Source organism: Carcharodon carcharias, chromosome 26, assembly GCF_017639515.1.
Source record: "Carcharodon carcharias isolate sCarCar2 chromosome 26, sCarCar2.pri, whole genome shotgun sequence".
NCBI classification, from domain to species: Eukaryota; Metazoa; Chordata; class Chondrichthyes; order Lamniformes; family Lamnidae; genus Carcharodon; species Carcharodon carcharias.
In genome coordinates this window covers 34,785,939-34,805,764 of record NC_054492.1, presented here as the reverse complement: position 1 = coordinate 34,805,764, position 19,826 = coordinate 34,785,939, and the positions used below count along the sequence as shown (strand labels likewise).

The window sequence follows — 19,826 nt, the reverse complement described above, 5'->3', positions numbered from 1 at the left end:
TACCCCATAAAGAGACAGGCATAACTGGGGCCCATGCGGGTACCCATAGCCATACGTTTTATTTGGAGGAAGTGAGACGAGTTTAAGGAAAAATTGTTAAGTGAGAGAACAAGTTCAGCCAGACGGAGGAGAGTGGTGGTGGATGGGGATTATTTGGGCCTCTGTTCTAGGAAGAAGCGGAAAGCCCTCAGACCATCCCGGTGTGGGTTGGAGGCGTAGAGGGATTGGACGTCCATGGTGAAGAGGTGGCGATCTTTCAGGAAAATCCTTCAGCTTAAAGGATGGGAATTTCCCTTGCCCTTAGTTGAGTTGGAGGATGAGGAGGCATTCCACAGGAATATACAAAGGCAGGTCTGCCTGTATCTGATGTGTTCTGCCCCAAGCCATGGTTAACCATGAAGGCTGGTCTGTAAATGATGCCACAATTGCTTGTACCTTTGTAGAGCAGATGTGCCTTTGTAACCTGCATTCCATGGAGGCTTTTGTCCTGGATTGTGCCACCCTGTTATATAAGCAAAAAACTAGCACCAAGATGCTCACAGTTCAGGAAGCATATGCACTGTGAGAGCCTTGTGCATAATTTACAGGTTAACCTTGTATCAGCAATGAGTACAAAATTATATCTTGCATCTTGAACATGTAGTTCATGGATTACATGGAAATTGCAACATGGAAACGGGTCACCTGGCCTATTCAGTCAGTGTTAATGTTTATCCTGCACATAAGCAGTGGTTCTAATCCCATATGTGTGAGATGAATAAAGAGGCTATAAATTTGTGTAAGGACTTGGCTTGAGCGAGCTGTAAATGTGGAACAGAATGACAGATAGCTCTTGATAACATGCAGCTTGGGCCATTTAGCCATACATTTAGCCTGTGATGTTGTTACCCTGCTAGATTTCTTAAGTGCGCCCTCATCTTTTGCATGTGTTCCTTGGTCCTGCAGATAGTGTGCATAGCAGTGAGCATGGTTAACACTGGCTGCCAGGAATGGTGCCCTACTGTCCTCTGGGGAGGATACCCTGAAGTGCCAAAAAAGGCAATCCTCCTTGCACCCACCCAATACAGATGCACACCAACTTTGTCAGCACACTCACTTTGCCAGCTACCAGACACCAAATCAGGTGGCATACCACTCTCTTACAGGCCCACAGACTCAGTTTTATCTCTCCACATTGAGTTTCCTTTTACTTCTATCTTGTTTCTTCCTCCTCAGAACCTCAATTCAGCCTTGGCAAAGGCTGCTGTATTTAAAATTCTACATGTTAAGACTGAAACAATATTTTCCCTCAGAGGCAATAACTTAGTTTTAAGTGTTCACATCCCTTTAAATTTGAGTTAATGGCCAGATCGTGCATCCCATAGTAGGCTAGCTCACTGCACTAGACCAAATCTGTGAGTTCGTTATGAACAATTATTCAGCTGAACTAACCCCACCAAATGACAGGCGTTCTGCTTGCTGTTGAGTAACTTTGTAGCAGCGACCAAGAATGAAAGTCTTAAACTGAACCTTGATTGCAAAGAACCAAGGAAGCCACAGTAAAAGTTGCCAGATGGCAAAGAATTAAACTCAAATGAAATGATATTGGACAGGTCATCTTAATGATCTGTAAATACTGCAATAAGACTGGGATTAACTTGAATAGCTGGTTATCTGTCACGATGGTGACTTAATATCTTAAAATAAAAACATATGATTCTTCAAGATCTCATTACAGGGCCTCTCAGGCATGTCATCGATCAGATGGAAATATGAGAAGAGCCCACAATTATATATAATTAGTTTTAAATCCAATTAGAATTGGTTCCAGTCTTTCTGCAATCTGATCTGTTTTTCTGGTAGGAACATGGTGAATATTTTTCAATGAAGTCAGGGGCTCTATTTGCTGGCGTTTTGTAAATGTGCTCAGGGCGTGCCTTGAAACAGGGTCCGGATGGCAGTGAGCTGGATCAGCTAAAAGACCTTTTCTTGCTTCCCTGTACTCGGCTATTTAATTTTGTGCTGTTCCTGCAATGGTGTCTATTTGCATTAAAACGTTTGTTCTTTGTTAAGCCTCAGTAACATTTTCCAACAAGACTCACTCATTTTATTTTTGTTACAAAAATTACTGCAAACATCTAACATTTTAGTTATGTATATGTTGCTTTTTCCATTTTATTTGTCATGACTATTCAATTTATAAAATCTACACAGCAGTGTCTGCCTTTTAGCACTGTAATCTGTTTCATTAATGCTTTAACATGGCCAAAAAATGAAACTCATTGCAATTTCTGACTGACTGTTGGTGTAAAACATAGATTTTCAAAGTATGTTTACTTACTAGCAAGTTATCTCCATTTCTGTGAAGTAATATTTGGAACTTTTTCTTGCTTGGTTATTAGTCATTGTCTTGTGGAATTTGGATGAGAGTTCACGGTAATGTTTCAGAGTTAGTCTGGGAATCCTGGGGAAATGTCACTATTTATGAGCTTTACACACACACACACACATTTACTGGGCTTAATATTGCACATTAACGAATTGCTCCAGCAGGGTGTGCTATTACCATATAAACATGAATTATTCCATTCCATTCCATGAATGCTCTGCCTGAAGGCAAGCCCTTCTCTCATTGTCTGCTGGTGCTTCATACTGAGCTGTTTTCTTGGCAGTTCACATCAGGGTGAGGGGACAGATCCCATGTCTATCTAAGCCAGAATGGGAATTGAACCTGCAGTGTTGGCGTTATACTGAACCACATGCTAGCCATCTAGCCAACTGAGCTAATCAGTTCCCCAAATATGAGTTACCAGGACAAAAAACATGTACAGTAAACAGTACTTGGTAAAATATTAATTCATATTTCTCGATACCTGTTGTTAAAGTTTTGGCTCTGTGATATATGTTATTGTGAATACAATAATGCATTCACTCTTATAAGCAGTCAGCGCCCCTAATGTTCAGGAGCATGCCCAATACTGTTCGATATCTAATTTTACTATGGTGTAACTCAAGGGTATAACAGTGGGACCTACACCAACCCTTCCTCACCCCTCCTTGCTGCCCCATCTTGAATAAAATTGGATTGCATGATTTTCGCCCAGGCCCTCGTGCATTTCCTGTCTTTCGAAGGTGGACTGGCAAAGCCAGATGTAAATCATTGAACGCATTTATTTCACAGATGGCAATTAAAAAATCAAAACAAATTCCACTCACTTCACTCAATTTCCCTTGACTTCTCAAAAAAACACACATGACCTGGCCCTTTCATGAACTGGTTTGGGTGTAAACAAAGACGACTGTTTGCAATGTGCGGAAAAACTTTCTGGAACGCACAATATTGGAGCCACAATGTCTGCAGGCTCTTAATTACAAGCCAAGCTTGGGTTCTTTCTGATCTCCAGCTTCAACAGCAATAAATGTTTGAGTTAACTCCATAGGTTTTCCTTAAGGGACACATACTTTGGTATAATCTTTATGTCACTTAATAACAACACATACTCTGATTTGTTGTGAAAAGCCCTATGGGTGATCTGCTGATAACTTAATTTACAATATATTTTTTAAAATGCGTGCACATTTACTTTTTGTAGCATTTCCGGTGTAATGCTTTCTTGAATCATTTAATGATGTGCAAATTTCTTCACCATGCAAGTTCAACTTCTCGGTTTGCTAACCTGCAATCAGATTCAGTAAAAGGGAGAATGTTCAAAGTAAACTGGTCATGACAGCAGTGAACCTCAATAAAAAAACATAGCCAAAGCAAGTGTTTTGCTACTGGCACACATCACTGAAATAAAACAGATTAGATTAACCTATGAATGTACAGCCCAACTCAACAATGCACATTATCGCTGGTACTCTTGGACTAACTCACCTGCCCTGGCTCCCACTCCTAAGCAACATTGTCCACATCACACCTTCACATTAGGAGGGTAATTGCAACATGCAGGCTGCTAGAGAAGATCTACTCCAACCCAAGCCTGCCCTCCTTATTCAAGGGCCTCATCAACCCACCAACAGTACACCTTCCCTCACGCTACCCCATACACGATTATACCCACCATGCTGAGGAGTAACAGCTGAGGACAATGGGAAGAGGATTAACAGGAGAAAATATCCACCAGAAACCACTCTCATTATAGACCCCACTGCTCGTCCTTCTGACTTTGATCTCCTGCGGCAACAGTGGGCCCTTTTAATCCTTTTCTGGACTTCCAAGGCCTCTGTGCAGCCACCCAGCACCAGTGGGGTCGACAAGACCATCCAGGCTGCAGTTGTGGTGCAGTCCAAACAATTACTCACATTGCCAAGGACTGTCCTTTGACTAAACTTGAAGACAGACATAAAGAACTCTACTTAGCCATTGACAAGGCTATTACATGGCTCTGAGACTCTGCACATGTTAAATAAATAAATAAGTATTGAATGTCTTTTGGAACTTGCTCATTTTTTAACTGCTAAACTCAAGGCTGAGAGTACACCGGCCCGAGCTAAAGTAGCTCCACTACTTCACCTGTGAATCACATGAGAGTTGTGGCTTGCTGCATATCTCTCAGACACTCTTTGAGAATGAAAATTTTAAACCTACTGGCTGAACAATTTTTGAGTGTGCTGCCCCCTTTACATTGCTGCAGGCCTTTTAAATCATGGCATGTTAGCACCTAGCTTCCATCCGAATGGTGATCTCCCTATCCAAGGTATCGATAACACCCAAAGCTTTCCCTTAATTTTGTAATCAGCCAAATGCCAGAAACCACAGTGAGGTCAGTCCACTTACAACCAACCAAGTGGATACTGTGAAAATTTCCTTGCTCTAACAGTGCCATGGGACCACCCAATGAGGCCTTGTGCTAAGCAGACTGAGCTAAGCAGAGAGTAACAGATTAGTTAGTGTTAGAGAGAAAATCAGGGGGAAGATCATTTCACAAGCTGCTGTTAACACAATACAAAGTGATTGTATCAGAGCAGAGTTGAATCAGGTTGCCCCAATTATGCGGGAGAGCAGCGAGCAGGAGAGAAATAACACTTTTTGGAGCATTAACATTACTTCTAGAAAAATCCTAAATAAAATGTTGCTGTTTTTTTGATTTGTTGGCAGAAAGCGACTGATCAGGGAATATCCTTTGTGCGTGTGGTGGTGAAGGGTTTGGGACCTGGCAGGCTGGTGAGTTACAGAATTCAGACTGCTGAAAGGGATCCTGCTGTTCCCTTTGCACCTCTTCATTGCTGTCACTTCTGCATGTCTCGTGCAACAGCTCCAGTGTGAAGGAACGTGTTTCACTAACATCCCTGAGATCTACGCATGTATTTGTTCTGCAAGCTGTTGCTACATATTTGAATAATATTTTGTTCTGAAATGCTTATTGCAGTCTACACTAATAGACAATAATAATATACAATAGTAATTCCGCAAGACTGTTCCCAGCTGGGCAACAACCAAGATATTTAGAAGCTTGAAAGCAAAATACTGTGGATGCTAGAAATCTGAAATAAAAACAGAAAATGCTGGAAAACCTCAGCAGGTCTGACAGCACCTGTGGAGAGAGAAACAAGAGTTAACGTTTCGAGTCTGTATGTATGACTTTCGCTTCAGAGCGAAAGAGAGGTAGAAATGTGATTAAATTTATTTAAGGGGGTTGAGCGGTTGAAGCTAGAAATAAGGCCAGCAACAGGTGGAGGCTAAGGAGAGATTGACAAAGAAGTCATGGATGAAAAGACAAAAGGAGTGTTAATGGTATTGGTAAGGGCTAAAGGAGTTGCTGATAGTGGCATAAAGGTAAGAAAGCAGGATGTGTTAATAACAGAACAAGCATAAGCACTCTGTTGAAAGAACAACATGGAACAAGTAACAGATGGTCTTTTTGGGGATGGGGCGGGGGAAGGGGTATGTAGTTGAGGAAAAAGGATGGAAAGGGGTAAAAAGAGGATAAAACAATGAATAAAAATGAAAATAAGTAGATAAAAATAATTATTAAAAATAGGGGGGATCAAAAAGGGGTGAAGATAGAGGAGAGAGTTCATGGTCTGATGTTGTTGAATTCAATGTTAAATCCGGAAGGCTATAAAGTACCTAATCGGAAGATGAAGTGCTGTTCCTCCAGTTTGCATTGGGATGCATTCGCTGCTCTCAATGTGGTCCCCTCTACACTGGGGAGACCAAATGTAGACTAGGTGACCGCTTTGTGGAACACCTTCGGTCTGTCCACAAGTATGACCCAGACCTTGCTGTCACTTGCCATTTCAACACACCACCCTCTGTTATGCCCACATGTCTGTCCTTGGCCTGCTGCAATGTTCCTGTGAAGCCCAACACAAACTGGAGGAACAGCACCTCATCTTCCGATTAGGTACTTTACATCCTTCCAGACTTAACATTGAGTTCAATAGCTTCAGCCCATGAACTCTCTCCTCTATTTTCATTCCTTTTTGATCCCCCTTTTTTAATTATAATTTTTTATCCATTTATTTTCATTTTTATTCATTGTTTTATCCCCTTTTCCATCCTTTTTCCCCAACCAATAACTCCTCCCCCCACCCCACCCCCAAAAGGGCCATCTGTTTCTTGTTCCATGATGTTCTTTCACAGTGCTTACACTTGTTCAGCTATTATCACATTCTGCTTTCTTACCTTAATGCCACTATCGGCACCTCCTTTAGCCCTTACCTCTACCATTAACACTCCCTTTGTCTTTTCGTCCATGACATCTTTGTTAATCTCTCCTTAGCCCCCACCTATCACTGGCCTTCTTTCCAGCTTCACCTGCTCCACCCTCTTAAACAGTATAAATTTCATCACATTTCTACCTCTTTTTAGCTCTGAAGAGGGTCATACAGACTCGAAACGTTAACTCTGTTTCTCTCTCCGCAGATGCTGTCAGACCTGCTGAGCTTTTCCAGCATTTTCTGTTTTTATTTAGAAGCTTGGTCCACCTTGGAAAAAAAGCGAATCCCTAGGATTTGCAACAAAACTTATCTTGGACTAATGTAGTGTAGGAACGGGTCTTAATACTGAACATAATGAGTTGTGCATTGCACTGAAAATCTGCTGGTATATGATTTAAAATCTCACCGCAACCCTCTGTTTTTCTCCTGTCCTTTCCTGAAAGCACTTAATTCATGCTAGATTAAGTCCTCCAGTACCTTGCCTGAGTGGTCATTCTGCATTCTTAAAAGTATTCACCACAAACAAGATTACAGTCAAGTCTGTTGCAGTTTTTAACTGAGGTTCATACATGCATTTGCTGATCACTGGTGGGAACAGCAGCAGGCTTGGCTTTGATATCTTCTGTAGTTGAATAGCCATTGGATAACAGAACCCTATCTGATTTTCCCCTCCCTAAACCCAGAAGCACTAGAGAGCGGCCATAAACTAGGTTTTCATTCCCTCACTCAGGGGTTCTTTGCAGATATAACTATTGTTACGGACAGGGATGAAAGTGAACTGAAGCCTCAATTCCCTCCCCTTACTGTCTGTAATCAGTATTTTTTTTGAAAAGGAAGATGTGTGTGTTTCTCAGCCATGAAGTGTGGGGTCAACAGGAACAATCATCAAGCTTTTGTGGGTTTAAATAAAGAGGATTATTTATTCACGGATTCACTCCGAAAGTCTAACGCTATGTCACGGACTCGCATATACTCTGAGGGAAAATACAGTTACAGAGGATAATGCACTTTTACCAATTACAAACAGAGGAACAATTCATAGTTTTTGGCTTATCTTAGGAAAGAAGCATAAGAAGGTGTTTCACTCCTAAAGGGTAGTCTAGGTGGATTCAAATAGCTGGAGTCATATATCAGGAATATTGCACGATTCCCTCGAAGAAATGGGTTTTCAGCAGGTTTCAGAGTTTTTTGTAGTTTTCTTGCCAAGAGGTCAAGTTTCTGTATTGGTGGATTGAAAAGGAACATGCTGGGAGGCTTTAAGATATTGCAGTCTCCAGGTTTTAAAAAGGCTAAGATGTTGCTGCCTTATCTTTTGCTGTCTCTGCAGTTGTTGTTCACAGACTGACTTGGTTTCTCCTTGGTTCTTGGGATAATGCAATTTGTTATCCGAAGACACTTTTGATCAGGTGACCCCACCCGGATCAATACTTTTATTGTCTGCCAGAATAATTTGGAAGTCTAAAGCCATTGCTATATAATGGGAAGATGTATTGGTTATTCACATACTTCTGATGAACTAGTTTCAGCACAGCTCTGTTTGCTAAGTTTCGATCTTGGAGACATGAAGTCTGGGCTAGAGTTTTGGGTAAGTCTACAGATGATACAAGGTGTAAATTCCACAAACACTTTCATCCTGGTATGTCCACTCAAGGGGTGGAGACACTCCACCCATAGTCATTGTTACATGAGGAGTGCTCAGTTAATCAGGCCTCACTACTCCACAGTGCCATTACCCCACAGTACCATTAGTTAAAAAATTTGATTCACTCATAAAAGTGGCCACTTACCTTCACTACTGTTACCCAGAATAAAAGAGACTTTAACCAGGCTTCTTTCAATAAACAACAAACTTATTAGTTTATTATAAAACCAGTATTGTCAAATAGAAAGGCAAAGCTTATTAACATACAGTATGGAATATGAAAATGTACTAATTATTCTTTTGAGAAACCCTAAGTGTCTCTTACACACACACCCACCCCCCAAAAAAATAGAGGAACTCTGCCAAAGGTTAAAAGTCAATGGTTCAAGGGAAAAGGCAAGGCGGTGGAGTCCTTGAATGGTGTCTGTCTTACATGGTTGGTCTCTCGGTGTTGATCTGTGAGACAGTCAATGACTCTTGCACTGCTTTTCAGGCAGACTCGAAGAACACTTGCAGGTACTCTTTTCCAGCACATAGAAACTTAGGAGTAGTTTATATTCACTTCTGGCTCTGGACTGCAAAAAGGCTGTTGTCTTCCTTTCACAAACAGTTGGTCCTTTCTCTTCTCAAAGCAAAACCAAAACCAATTTTTTAACACAGTTTTTCCAGGCATGGTTTTTTACAGAGCCATAAGCTACCATGTGACCCCTTTTGTGTACAGTCCACCAGGGTCAAGAGGTTTCCAGCTTCTTTAAAACTGTTTAATTACCTTTTCCTGTAAAAGGATTGTTTTTTTCCAGGAACAGCAATCAGAATCCTGCATTAATCCTTTAAGGGATAGTGTCTTTTAAAACACACATTTTTTCCAGAATGTTCTTAGGCCTTGTAGATGAACCGTTTTCTGTGATTAAAATGTTCATGACATCATTCAGTTAGGAACTTTCTGGAGACTTGAGACTCTGTGCTGAAATTGCAACGGTCTTCTGATCCTTGGCAGTCATCTTGGCAGCCTGTTAATATTCATTTTTAAAAGTGACGGCGGTTCCAGAAAATTCTATACTGATTATAGTCCATGTTTTATAGTTATGACTATGACATGGCTTTACTGGGCATGACACTATTCTTGTAGACTTTTGCCACTGTTTTGTATGAGTTATCTCTATTTCTTCACTGAAGCATATATAGAATTGACAACAGTTTACATCTCTCCATATGGTCCATCTCAGACAATATTTACTTCCCAGATGTTTTATGCTTATTGAAGTGAGAGGTGGATTCCATTTATAACAGAGTGACAGTGTCAAACAGTGGTCAGGAGTGGATCAGGCGGGTGTCTCTGATTGGGGAAACGCTTCACCATTGGAACTTGATTGAGAAAGTCTTCACAGCTAGCAAAGAAGAAACTTCCTTCCCAACAATCTGATTTAGATTCAAATCTTCAATTATTTAAATATTCAAAATCAGGGTTTGATGTTGCTGGAAACTATTTCCTCAGAGAAGATCGCTACTGCAATGCCCCTGTGTGATGACGGTGATCCCAGAATGCTGTTAGGTAGATATTTCCAGGTTAGTGATCTGATGCAACTGAGTGGCTTTCCTGGTCCCTTCAGAAGGAAATTAAGGGCCAACCACATTACTGTAGGAGAATCAGATACAGGTCATACCAGATAAGGATTTCCTCCCCAAAAGGGTATTAGTGAACCAGTTGGGTTTTTGTGATAGCATTTTATTTCCCAATTTTTTCGATCCAAGTTCAATTTCCGAAACTGCCCTGATAGGATTTGAATTCACCATTATTATTAATCCAGGGCTCTGGGTTACTAGGCTAGTAACAATGCCCCAGCTCAACCATTTTAATCAGGTATCCCAGAAAAGCTGTCAGTTTGGTCTGCAAACAAAATATTCCTACCAACCCAGTTACTTGAGCTTTTGGTATCTTAATTGTTCTCCCTTTCCAGAGTGATTAAATGGTGGCTAATGAGGATGCAAGGATAAAAGGGGTGGTAAATGGGACAATTAAAGAAACAAAAGACGGTTCTTCCAACATTTAACATTACTGAAATGAGCCCATTACTGAAACAAACAGTTGTTTGTTTTGTGAGGGGGCATTTCCTCTGGACACTGTATTCAAATGTGTTTACGATTTCACTAAAAATAAAATTATGAAAATTGGAAAATGCACATGTTGGTTAGGGAGGACACAGAATCACAGCTGCAGTGAACCAGTATTATCCATGTCATCAGGAAAGACTGCTGAAAGACAAGTTATACTACAAGGAGTCGGCAAGTTTAATGTAAGAAAGCACGAAGCAAGCAAATGCATTTGGCTCAACAAGCCTGTACCTTCTACTCCCTGATGCCTCAAAAAGTTTATTAAAGTCTCTGCATCCTTCAGAGAGGTTCTCAGAACTCCGCACAGAAACAGTTACTCATTATTATGCCCCAGGCTTCCCAGAGATTAATTCTTGGCAAATTAACCTCGAGGGATATTTATTTGGAAAACCAGATCTGATCCTGCATCAACTGATGGCATTAGTTTGTTCACTGTATGATCTCACTGCTGTTAGTCTCCATGCTGAGTTTTAGTCTCGCCTTCTGGCTTTAATCCTTCAAACACTTGATTTTCTCCAGCTTGCTTGTATAACTGATTGAGATAATTGCTGGAGTTTGCATTATGTGCATTATAGAAATTTCAGTATAGGAGGAAGCTGTTTAGTCGATTGTGCCTGTTCCGATGCTTGTTCCACTTTAGGGCTTTGTACTCTAATCACAATTACCTTTTAATATTTTTCTCCAAGTGTTTATCGAATTCCCTTTGGGGTGTGTTGGTATGAGAATACTAAGGCTATAACAGACAGCAAAATTGAGGAGGTGAACTATTCAGAAATATACTTGCAGCTTGGATAGACTTCAGGCCTTTATTTTCTATTTTCTGTATTTTCCACCTATGGTCTAAAAGAGCAAAAGGCTGGGAGACGGGCTAGGAACTGATCCTGCTGCATATGTTCCCTTCCAGGGAATATTAATTCCTGCACCTAAAATAGGTCAGCACAAATAAACTTACTTAAAATTTTCTAGCATTCTTCGATGTCATCTCTAATTTGCTATTAGGCCCTGAACCAGCCCTTAGCCTTTCCTACCACATAACTGACCATCGTATACTTTTTAAAAATTCATTCATGGAATGTAAGCGTTGCTGTCTAGGCCAGTATTTATTGCCCATCCCTAATTGCCCTTGAGAAGATGGTGGTGAGCTACCTCTTGAACCACTGCAGTCCATGTGACCTAGGTACACCCACAGTGCTGTTAGGAAAGGAGTTCCAGGATTTTGACCCAGCGACAGTGAAGGAATGGTCATATATTTCCAAGACATGTGGTGAGTGGCTTGGAGAAGGACTTAGAGGTGGTGGTGTTCCCATGTGTCTGCTGCCCTTGTCCTTCTAGATGTTAAGTGGTTGTGGGTTTGGAAGGTGCTGTCTAAGGAGCCTTGGTGAGTTCCAACAGTGCATTTTGTAGATGGTATACACTGTTGCCACTGTGCGTTGGTGATGGAGGGAGTGAATGTTTGTAGATGGGGTCCCAGTCAAGAGGGCTGCTTTGTCCTGAATGGCGTCAAGCTTCTTCAGTGTTGTTGGAGCTGCACATCCAGGCAAGTGGAGAATATTTCATCACATTCCTGACTTGTGCCGTGTAGATGGTGGTCAGGTTTGAGAGTCAGGAGGTGAGTTACATGCTGTAGAATTCCCAGCCCCTGACCTGCCCTTGTAGCTACAGTATTTATATGGGTAGTCCAGTTCAGTTTCTGGTCAATGGCAACCGCCCCAGGATGTTGATAGTGGAGGATTTAGCAACAGTAATGCCATTAAGGGGTAATGTTAGGTTCTCTCTTGTTGGCATTTGTGTAGCATGAATGTTACTTGCCACTTGTCAGCCTAAGCCTCGAAATTGTCCAGGTCTTGCTGCATTTGCACATGGACTGCGTCAGTATCTGAAGAGTCTTGAATGGTTCTGAACATTGTGCAATCATCAAGGAATATCCCCACTTCTGACCTTATGAAGGAAGGTCATTGCTGAAGCAGCTGATGATGGTTGGGTCAGGACAAAACTCTGAGGAACACCTGCAGTGATGTCCTGGAACTGAGATGATTGACCTCTAACAACCACAACCATCTTCCTTTGCGCTAGGTATGACTCCAACTAGTGGAGAGTTTTCCCCGATTCCCATTGACTCCAGTTTTACTAGGGTTCCTTGATGCCACACTCGGTCAACTGCAACCTTGATGTCAAGGGTATCCATTCTCACTTCACCTCTGAAGTTCAGCTCTTTGTCTGTGTTGGAACCAAGACTGTAATGAGGTCAGGAGCCGAGTGGCCCAAGCAGAATCCAAACTGTGCATTAGTGAGCAGGTTATCGCTAAGCAAGTGACGCTTGATAGCACTTTTGATGACCCCTTCCATACTTTACTGATGATCGAGAGTAGACTGATGGGGTGGTAATTGGCTGGGTTGAATTTGTCCTGCTTTTTGTGTACAGTGCATACCTCGGCAATTTTCCACATTGCCAGGTAGATGCAAATAATGGGATTAGTAGTATGGTAAATTTAGGCTGTGGTCTTCCTCCTTGTTCTCAGTCCTATGTATACATATAGGTAGAGTTTTACCCTCTGACCATGTTACAAGTTTGTATCTCATAGACTATAGATGTCTACAGCACAGAAGGAGGCCAGAAACAAAAACAGAAAATGCTGGAAAAACTCAGCAGGTCTAACAGCATCTGTGGAGATAAAAACAGAGTTAACGTTTCTCTGAAGAAGAGTCATACGGACTCGAAACGTTAATTCTGTTTTTCTCGCTGCAGATGCTGTTAGACCTGCTGAGTTTTTCCAGCATTTTCTGTTTTTATTTCAGATTTCCAGCATCCGCAGTATTTCACTTTTACAAAATGGCCTCCATTTAGCCCATCGTATCCACGGTGGTCAACAAAGATCTGACGACACTAATCCCATTTTCCAGCACTTGGCCCATAATCCTGGAGGCTATGGGAATGCAAGTGAATATCTAATTGCTTTTTAAATGTTACGGGAGTTTCTGACTCAACCACCCTTTCAGGCAGCGAATTCCAGATTCCCACTGCCCTCTGGATGAAAAAAATTCTCCTCAATTCCCCTCTTAGCCTTCTACCTCGTACTTTAAATCTATGCCTCCTGGTTATTGACCCCTCGACTAATGGAAAAAGTGCCTTCCTATCTACCCTTTCTATGTCTCTCATAATCTTATACATCTTTATCAGGCCCCCTCTCGACCTTTGTTCCTCCAAGGAAAACAACCCCAGCCAATCCAATCTTTCCTCATAGCTCAGATCCTCCAGCCCAGGCAGCATCCTGGTAAATCTCCTCTGCACCCTCTCCAGTGAAATCACATCCTTCCAATAATGTGATGACGAGAACTGCGTTTAGTACTCCAGTTGTGGCCTAACCAATGTTTTATACAGTTCCAGTATAATCTCCCTGCTCTTGTATTCTATGCTTCAGCTAATAAAGGCGAGTATCCCATATGCCTTCTTAACCACCTTATCTACCTCCCCTGCTACCTTCAGGGATCTATGGATTTGCACACCAAGGTTCCTCTGATCTTCAGTACTTTCTAGGGTCCTATCATTCGTAGTGTAATCCCTTGCCTTGGTAGCCCTCCCCAAGTGCATTACCTCACACTTTTCCATTTGCCACTGCTCTGCCCACCTGACCAGTCCATTGATATCCTCTGCAGTTTACGGCTATCCTCCTCACTATATACCATCCTAGCAATTTTCGTGTCATTCGCGAACTTCTTGATCGTACCCCCTACATATTAAGTCCAAATCATTTATGTAAACCACAAACAGCAAGGGCCCCAGCACCGAGCCCTGCGGAACCCCACTGGAAACAGATTTCCAGTCACAGAAGCAGACTTCCAGTCACAGAAACATCCCTTTACTATCACCCTCTGCTTCCTGCCTCTCAGCCAATTTTGGATCCAACGTGCCACTTTGTCTTAGATCCCATGGGTTCTTACTTTCTTGACCAGTCTGCCATGAGGGACCTTATCAAAAGCCTTGCTAAAGTCCATGTAGACCACATCAAATGCATTACCTTCATCAACACGCCTGGTTACCTCCTCAAAAAATTCAATCAAATTTGTAAAACATGACTTTCTCTTAACAAATCCATGCTATCCCTGATTAATCAGTGTCTCTCCAAGTGCAGATATATTCTGTCCCTCAGAATTCTTTCTAGCAACTTCCCCACCACCGAGGTTAGACTGATGGCCTGTAAGTTCCTGCTCTATTCCTTCCTCCTTTTTTTAATAATGGGACAATGTTAGCAGTCCTCTGGCACTTCACCTGTGGCCAGAGAGGATTTGAAAATTACTGCCAGGGCCCCTGATATCTCTTCCCTTGCCTCCCTCAACAGCCTGGGATGCATCTCAATGGGACCTGTGGATTTATCCACTTTTAAGGCTGCTAAACTCGCTGGTACCTCCTCTCTCTCTCTCTATGTTAATTTCCTCTAATGTGTCACAGTCCTCCACCCTGATGTCTATACCTGCATCGTCCTTTTCCATTGTGAAGACCGACACAAAGTATTCATTGAGGACTGCACCCACGTCTCCCGGGTCTACACACAGATTACCTCTATGGTCCCTAATCGGTCCTACTCTTTCCCTTGTTATTCTATTGCTCTTTATATATTTAAAAAACCCCTTTGGGTTTTCCTTTATTCTACCCAACCATGCTTTCTCATGCACTCTCTTAGCTTTCCTAATTTTCTTTTTAAGTTCCCCTCTGCACTTTTTATACTCCTCTAAGGACTTTGCCGTATTAAGTCCTTGGTATCTGCCATAAGCTTCTCATTATTTCTTAACCTTTATGTCCCTTGACATCCAAGGTTCTCCGGACTTGGTCTCCCTCTTTGTCTCTACAGGAACATAATTGTCCTGTACTCTCGCTATTTCCTCCTTGAATGTCTCCCAGTGCTCTGACACAGTTTTATCTACAAGTAGCTGCTCCCAATCCACTTGGGCCAAACCGTATCTCATCTTAGTAAAATTAGCTGTTCCCCAGTTTAGAACTTTTATTCCTGGTCCAACCTTATCCTTTTCCACAACTATCCTAAATCTAATTGAGTTATGGTCACTATCTCCAAAATGCTCCCCTATTGATATACCTTCCAGCTGCCCTGGCTCATTTCCAAATATTAGGTCCAGAACTGCCCCCTCCCTTGTTGGGCTTTTTATATACTAGCTAAAAAAGTTCCCCTAAGTGCAACTTAAGAATTTTGCACCCCCCCCCCCCCCCCCCCCCCCCCCACCCCCCCCCACTACCTTGCACACCTAAAACTATCCCAGTTAATATTTGGGTAGTTAAAATCCCTAACTAATACTGTCCTATTATTTTTACATTTCTCTGAAATTTGAATACATATTTAATCTTCTAACTCTCCCTGACTGTTTGGAGCCTATTGTACACACCCAACAGCATGCTTGCTCCTTTTGTGTTTTTTACTTCTACCCATTTGGCTTCATTTGATAAAAGCAAAATACTGCGGATGCTGGAAATCTGAAACAAAAACAAAAATAGCTGGAAAAACTCAGCAGGTCTGACTGCATCTGTGGAGAGGAACACAGTTAACGTTTCGAGTGCATATGACTTTTCATCAGAACTAAGGAAATAGAGAAATGTGGTGAAATATAAGCTGGTTGAGCGGGGTGGGACAGGTAGAGCTGGATAGAGGGCCAGTGATAGGTGGAGATAAAGAAGAGGTTGCCAAAGATGTCATAGACAAAAAGACAAAGGGGTGTTGACGGTGATATTAGCTAAGATATGTGCTAATGGTGACATTAAGGGTAGAAAGCAGGACGAGCAAGTGACAGGTGGTCCTAGTGGGGGTGTGGTAGGGGGAAAGGGATCAAAATAGGCTAAAAGCTGGAGATAAAATAATGGATGGAAATAAATTTTAAAATAATGGAAATAGGTGGGAAAAGAAAAATATATTTTAAAAATTATAAATTATTGTAAAAAGGGAGATCGGAAAGGGGGTGGGGATGGAGGAGAGAACTCATGATCTAATGTTGTTGAACTCAATATTCAGTCCGGAAGGCTGTGAAGTACCTAATCAGAAGATGAGGTGCTGTTCCTCCAGTTTGCATTGAGCTTCACTGGAACATTGCAGCAAGCCAAGGAGGGACATGTGGGCATGAGAGCAGGGTGGTATGTTGAAATGGCAATAGGGAGGTCTGGGTCATGCTTGCCGACAGACCGAAGGTTTTGGCTTCATTTGATTATCCTTCCTTGATATCATCCCTCCTCACTGCTATAATTGATTCCTTGATCAATATTGCAACCCCAACCCCCGCCTCTTCTATCCCCCTCTCTATCTCATCTGAATACCCTATAACAGGAATGCTGAGCTGCCAAGTCTCGGTCATAGGTGTGATATCATACTCCCATCTGCCTATCTGTGCCCTTAGCTCGTCTATCTTATTCTTCAGGTGCCTTGCATTAAAATATATTCCATTTAGCCTTGCTAAACTCACTTTCTTATCTAGCCTATTTTTCCTTTGCCTTCCAGACTCACTTCATTTCAACTTCTAATTCCATCTCAGCTTCTCTGCCCTCTGAACTACTTTTCAGGATCCCACCCCCTGCCAATTTAGTTTAAATCTGCCCCAACAGCATTAGCAAACCTCCCCGCGAGGATGTTGGTCCTGTTCCTGTTCAGATGTAACCCGTCCAACTTGTACAGGTCCCAATGCCCCAGGAATCTAAAGCCCTCCCTCCTGCACCACCTCTCCAGCTACGCATTCACCTGCTCTGTCCTTCTGGTTCCTATACTCACTACTGCATGGCACTGGCAGTAATCCAAAGATTACTACCTTTGAAGTCCTGCTTTTCAATTTCCTGCCTAACTCCCTAAAGTCTGCTTGCAGGACCTCATTTCTTTCTTCCTATGTCACTGGTCCCAACTTGGACCACAACCTGTTCACCCTCCTGCTTCAGAATGCCCTGCAGCCGTTCTCTAACATCCTTGACCCTGGACTCGGGAGGCAACATACTATCCTGGAGTCACGCCTACAGTCACAGAAGTGCCTGTCTACTCCCCTCACTAATGAATTCCCTACCACTATTGCCCTTCCACACTTCTCACTTCTGCCCTGAGCAGCTGGACCACCCACACTGCCATGACCTTGGCTCTGGTTGGCCTCCACCGAGGGTCCGTCACTCTCACCGTTTTTCCAAGGCCGTAAAACAATTTGCGAGCGAGATGCACCCGGGGGGATTCCCTCACTACCTGCCTAGTCCCCTTCTTTTGTCTGGCATCTGTTATGTTCCTGGGCAGATCTGCAGTGCCAGGCCCAACAATGGTTGGGGGAAGGGTGAAGAAGAAACCACATGACATGGCACATGAGTAAATGTATGCCTGTTGGACCATAGCGTTTCAGTGGCCTAGATGGGAGCAGTGGAGCTCAGTCACTGCATAAATTCATACCTTGAATATTATTTGATGTGCACCAGCTCACAAATCACAAGTAATTTTTTGTTTCTCCTGTAAATAATTTGCTCTTTGTAGTCACAGAGACAGTTCTGTACTTATTCACAGATCCTTTTCTTAACTAATTTATTGGAAGATTTATTTGCTATTTGTAATTTATCTGGTTATTACACTTGCCTGATATTACTCTGTCTGGTGTTATTCTGTATCTGATCAGTACCGTTGTGCCTTTGATTAGTATTAACTCTTGTCTGATTGTTACCTTCTAATTGATGTTACTCCATGCCTGAGTTACTCTTATCTGATTGATGTTACTCTCATGGCTTTGTCTGATTAGTGTTACACTGTCCATTTATTTACTTCTCCCTCCCTAGTTTTCTCACCTGTCCTAAAGGCACTAACTCAAACTGGGGTTCAGTTCCATGACTTCCATGATACAGTTGACCGTCAGTTCCCGATATACGTTGTCACACTCTTCAGTGCTAAGCCTAGACATTGAGTGTCAACCTGCTACACAATTCTGGTGAGCACCACAGTTGATCATGTCCTCTCCTTATACAGCCTCATGTGCACTTTTCAGCAGAGGTCACTGGATAGTGTTCATGAGCAGGAACCCTGGTAGTTTTACTTTTGCTTCTTAGCCCAAGAGAACAGATACCCATTTAGTGTTCCTACTGCCACCTCAGGTAAGATCTTGGATTGGAACTTTGGACATTCCAGGCAGAGCTATTGATAAGATAAAACTCACTAAATTATCAGGAAGCTTTGGTAATTGTTTTTGATAAAATATTTCAAATTTTAAAAATGTGTGTGTGGCACCTTCAGTGTGTTTTTCCTGGTTTCATTCCATTTCTTCTCCGTTGCAGTCTGCCATAAAAGGATTAAGCATGGGCGGCCTCCAGGTGGTTTCAATTACGGACGACACTCCTATCCCTCACAATGGCTGCCGACCACGAAAAGCCCGCAGAATGTGAAGCTTTGCAATGCATAACTGATGAAGAGGCATCAAACCAAATTAACCACTCGTTCTAAAATGTCCCCCTACTCATCTCATACCAAGACCAGCTACATTTGCTAAGAGTCAAATTAACTGTTACCAGGAGGCAAATATTGCAATAAAAACTGATTGTGCTGGGTAAATGCTGAGGAGATGGGTTCCAATTTTGTGTGTTTGTATTGACAGCCCTGAAGAGCAAAGTGTTCTGCACTAACCACTCACCTTAATGAGCACAAAAAGAATCACAAGAATTTTTTTTTATTCATTCATGGGATGTGGGAGTCGCTGGTTAGGCCAGCATTTATTGCCCATCCCTAATTGCCCTTGAGAAGGTGGTGGTGAGCTGCTGCCTTGAATCACTGCAGTCCATGTGCTGTAGGTACACCCACAGTGCTGTTCCAGAGAGTTCCAGGATTTTGACTGCGATAAAATAAACTGAAAATTGGAGAAATCCAACCACTATTACATTCTATAGGTCCCTGATCTATTTTTCTGGCCAGTAATTCCTACGTGGCAAATCCAAAAATCTAAAGGTGCCCCTTTAAAAAGAATGATTGCTATATTAACCTAGTGATAATTTGGAAAAAAAATGAGACCAATTCAAGTTTCATAGAAATGGATTAAAATCAGGTGCCTCCAACAGTCTGGTTTGTTGCTAACCACCCCGTACGTGTGTCCTGTTCTAATCTGTTAATGTCCAATGTGCTCCCAGTGCGATTTGAATAGTAAGAAGAGTTAATTCAGCTCAGAGCAACGTCATTCATATTGATTTCAGGTGGTAGTGTGAATGGCTTATTGTTCATCAAAAACCTTTGATATTAATTAAAGCCCATCTTTGCATTCAGCAGGGGAACTACTGAATGCAAAGATTCATTCTAGCCCAGCAAATCTGCCACTTACAAGCAAAACCTTCATGAATACATTAAAGACATTAATGAACATTTCCTCCAGTTCCTAAATCATTGTCTGACAATGATTTAAGTTGCAGATTAGATTAGGTCCTGTTTCAATTGAA

General features: G+C 42.1%; 1 protein-coding gene across 1 annotated transcript in view; it reads left to right on the top strand.

Annotated features, from left to right (window-relative positions):
• Positions 1-18,954, top strand: part of mrps11 (mitochondrial ribosomal protein S11) — a 32,906-nt gene extending 13,952 nt beyond the window's left edge. The window contains exons 5-6 of the mRNA XM_041175077.1: positions 5,081-5,146; positions 18,681-18,954. Coding sequence (XP_041031011.1) covers positions 5,081-5,146; positions 18,681-18,788 — 174 coding nt within the window. The 3' untranslated portion in view covers positions 18,789-18,954. The remainder of the gene's footprint in view (positions 1-5,080; positions 5,147-18,680) is intronic.
• Positions 18,955-19,826: the final 872 nt, after the last annotated feature.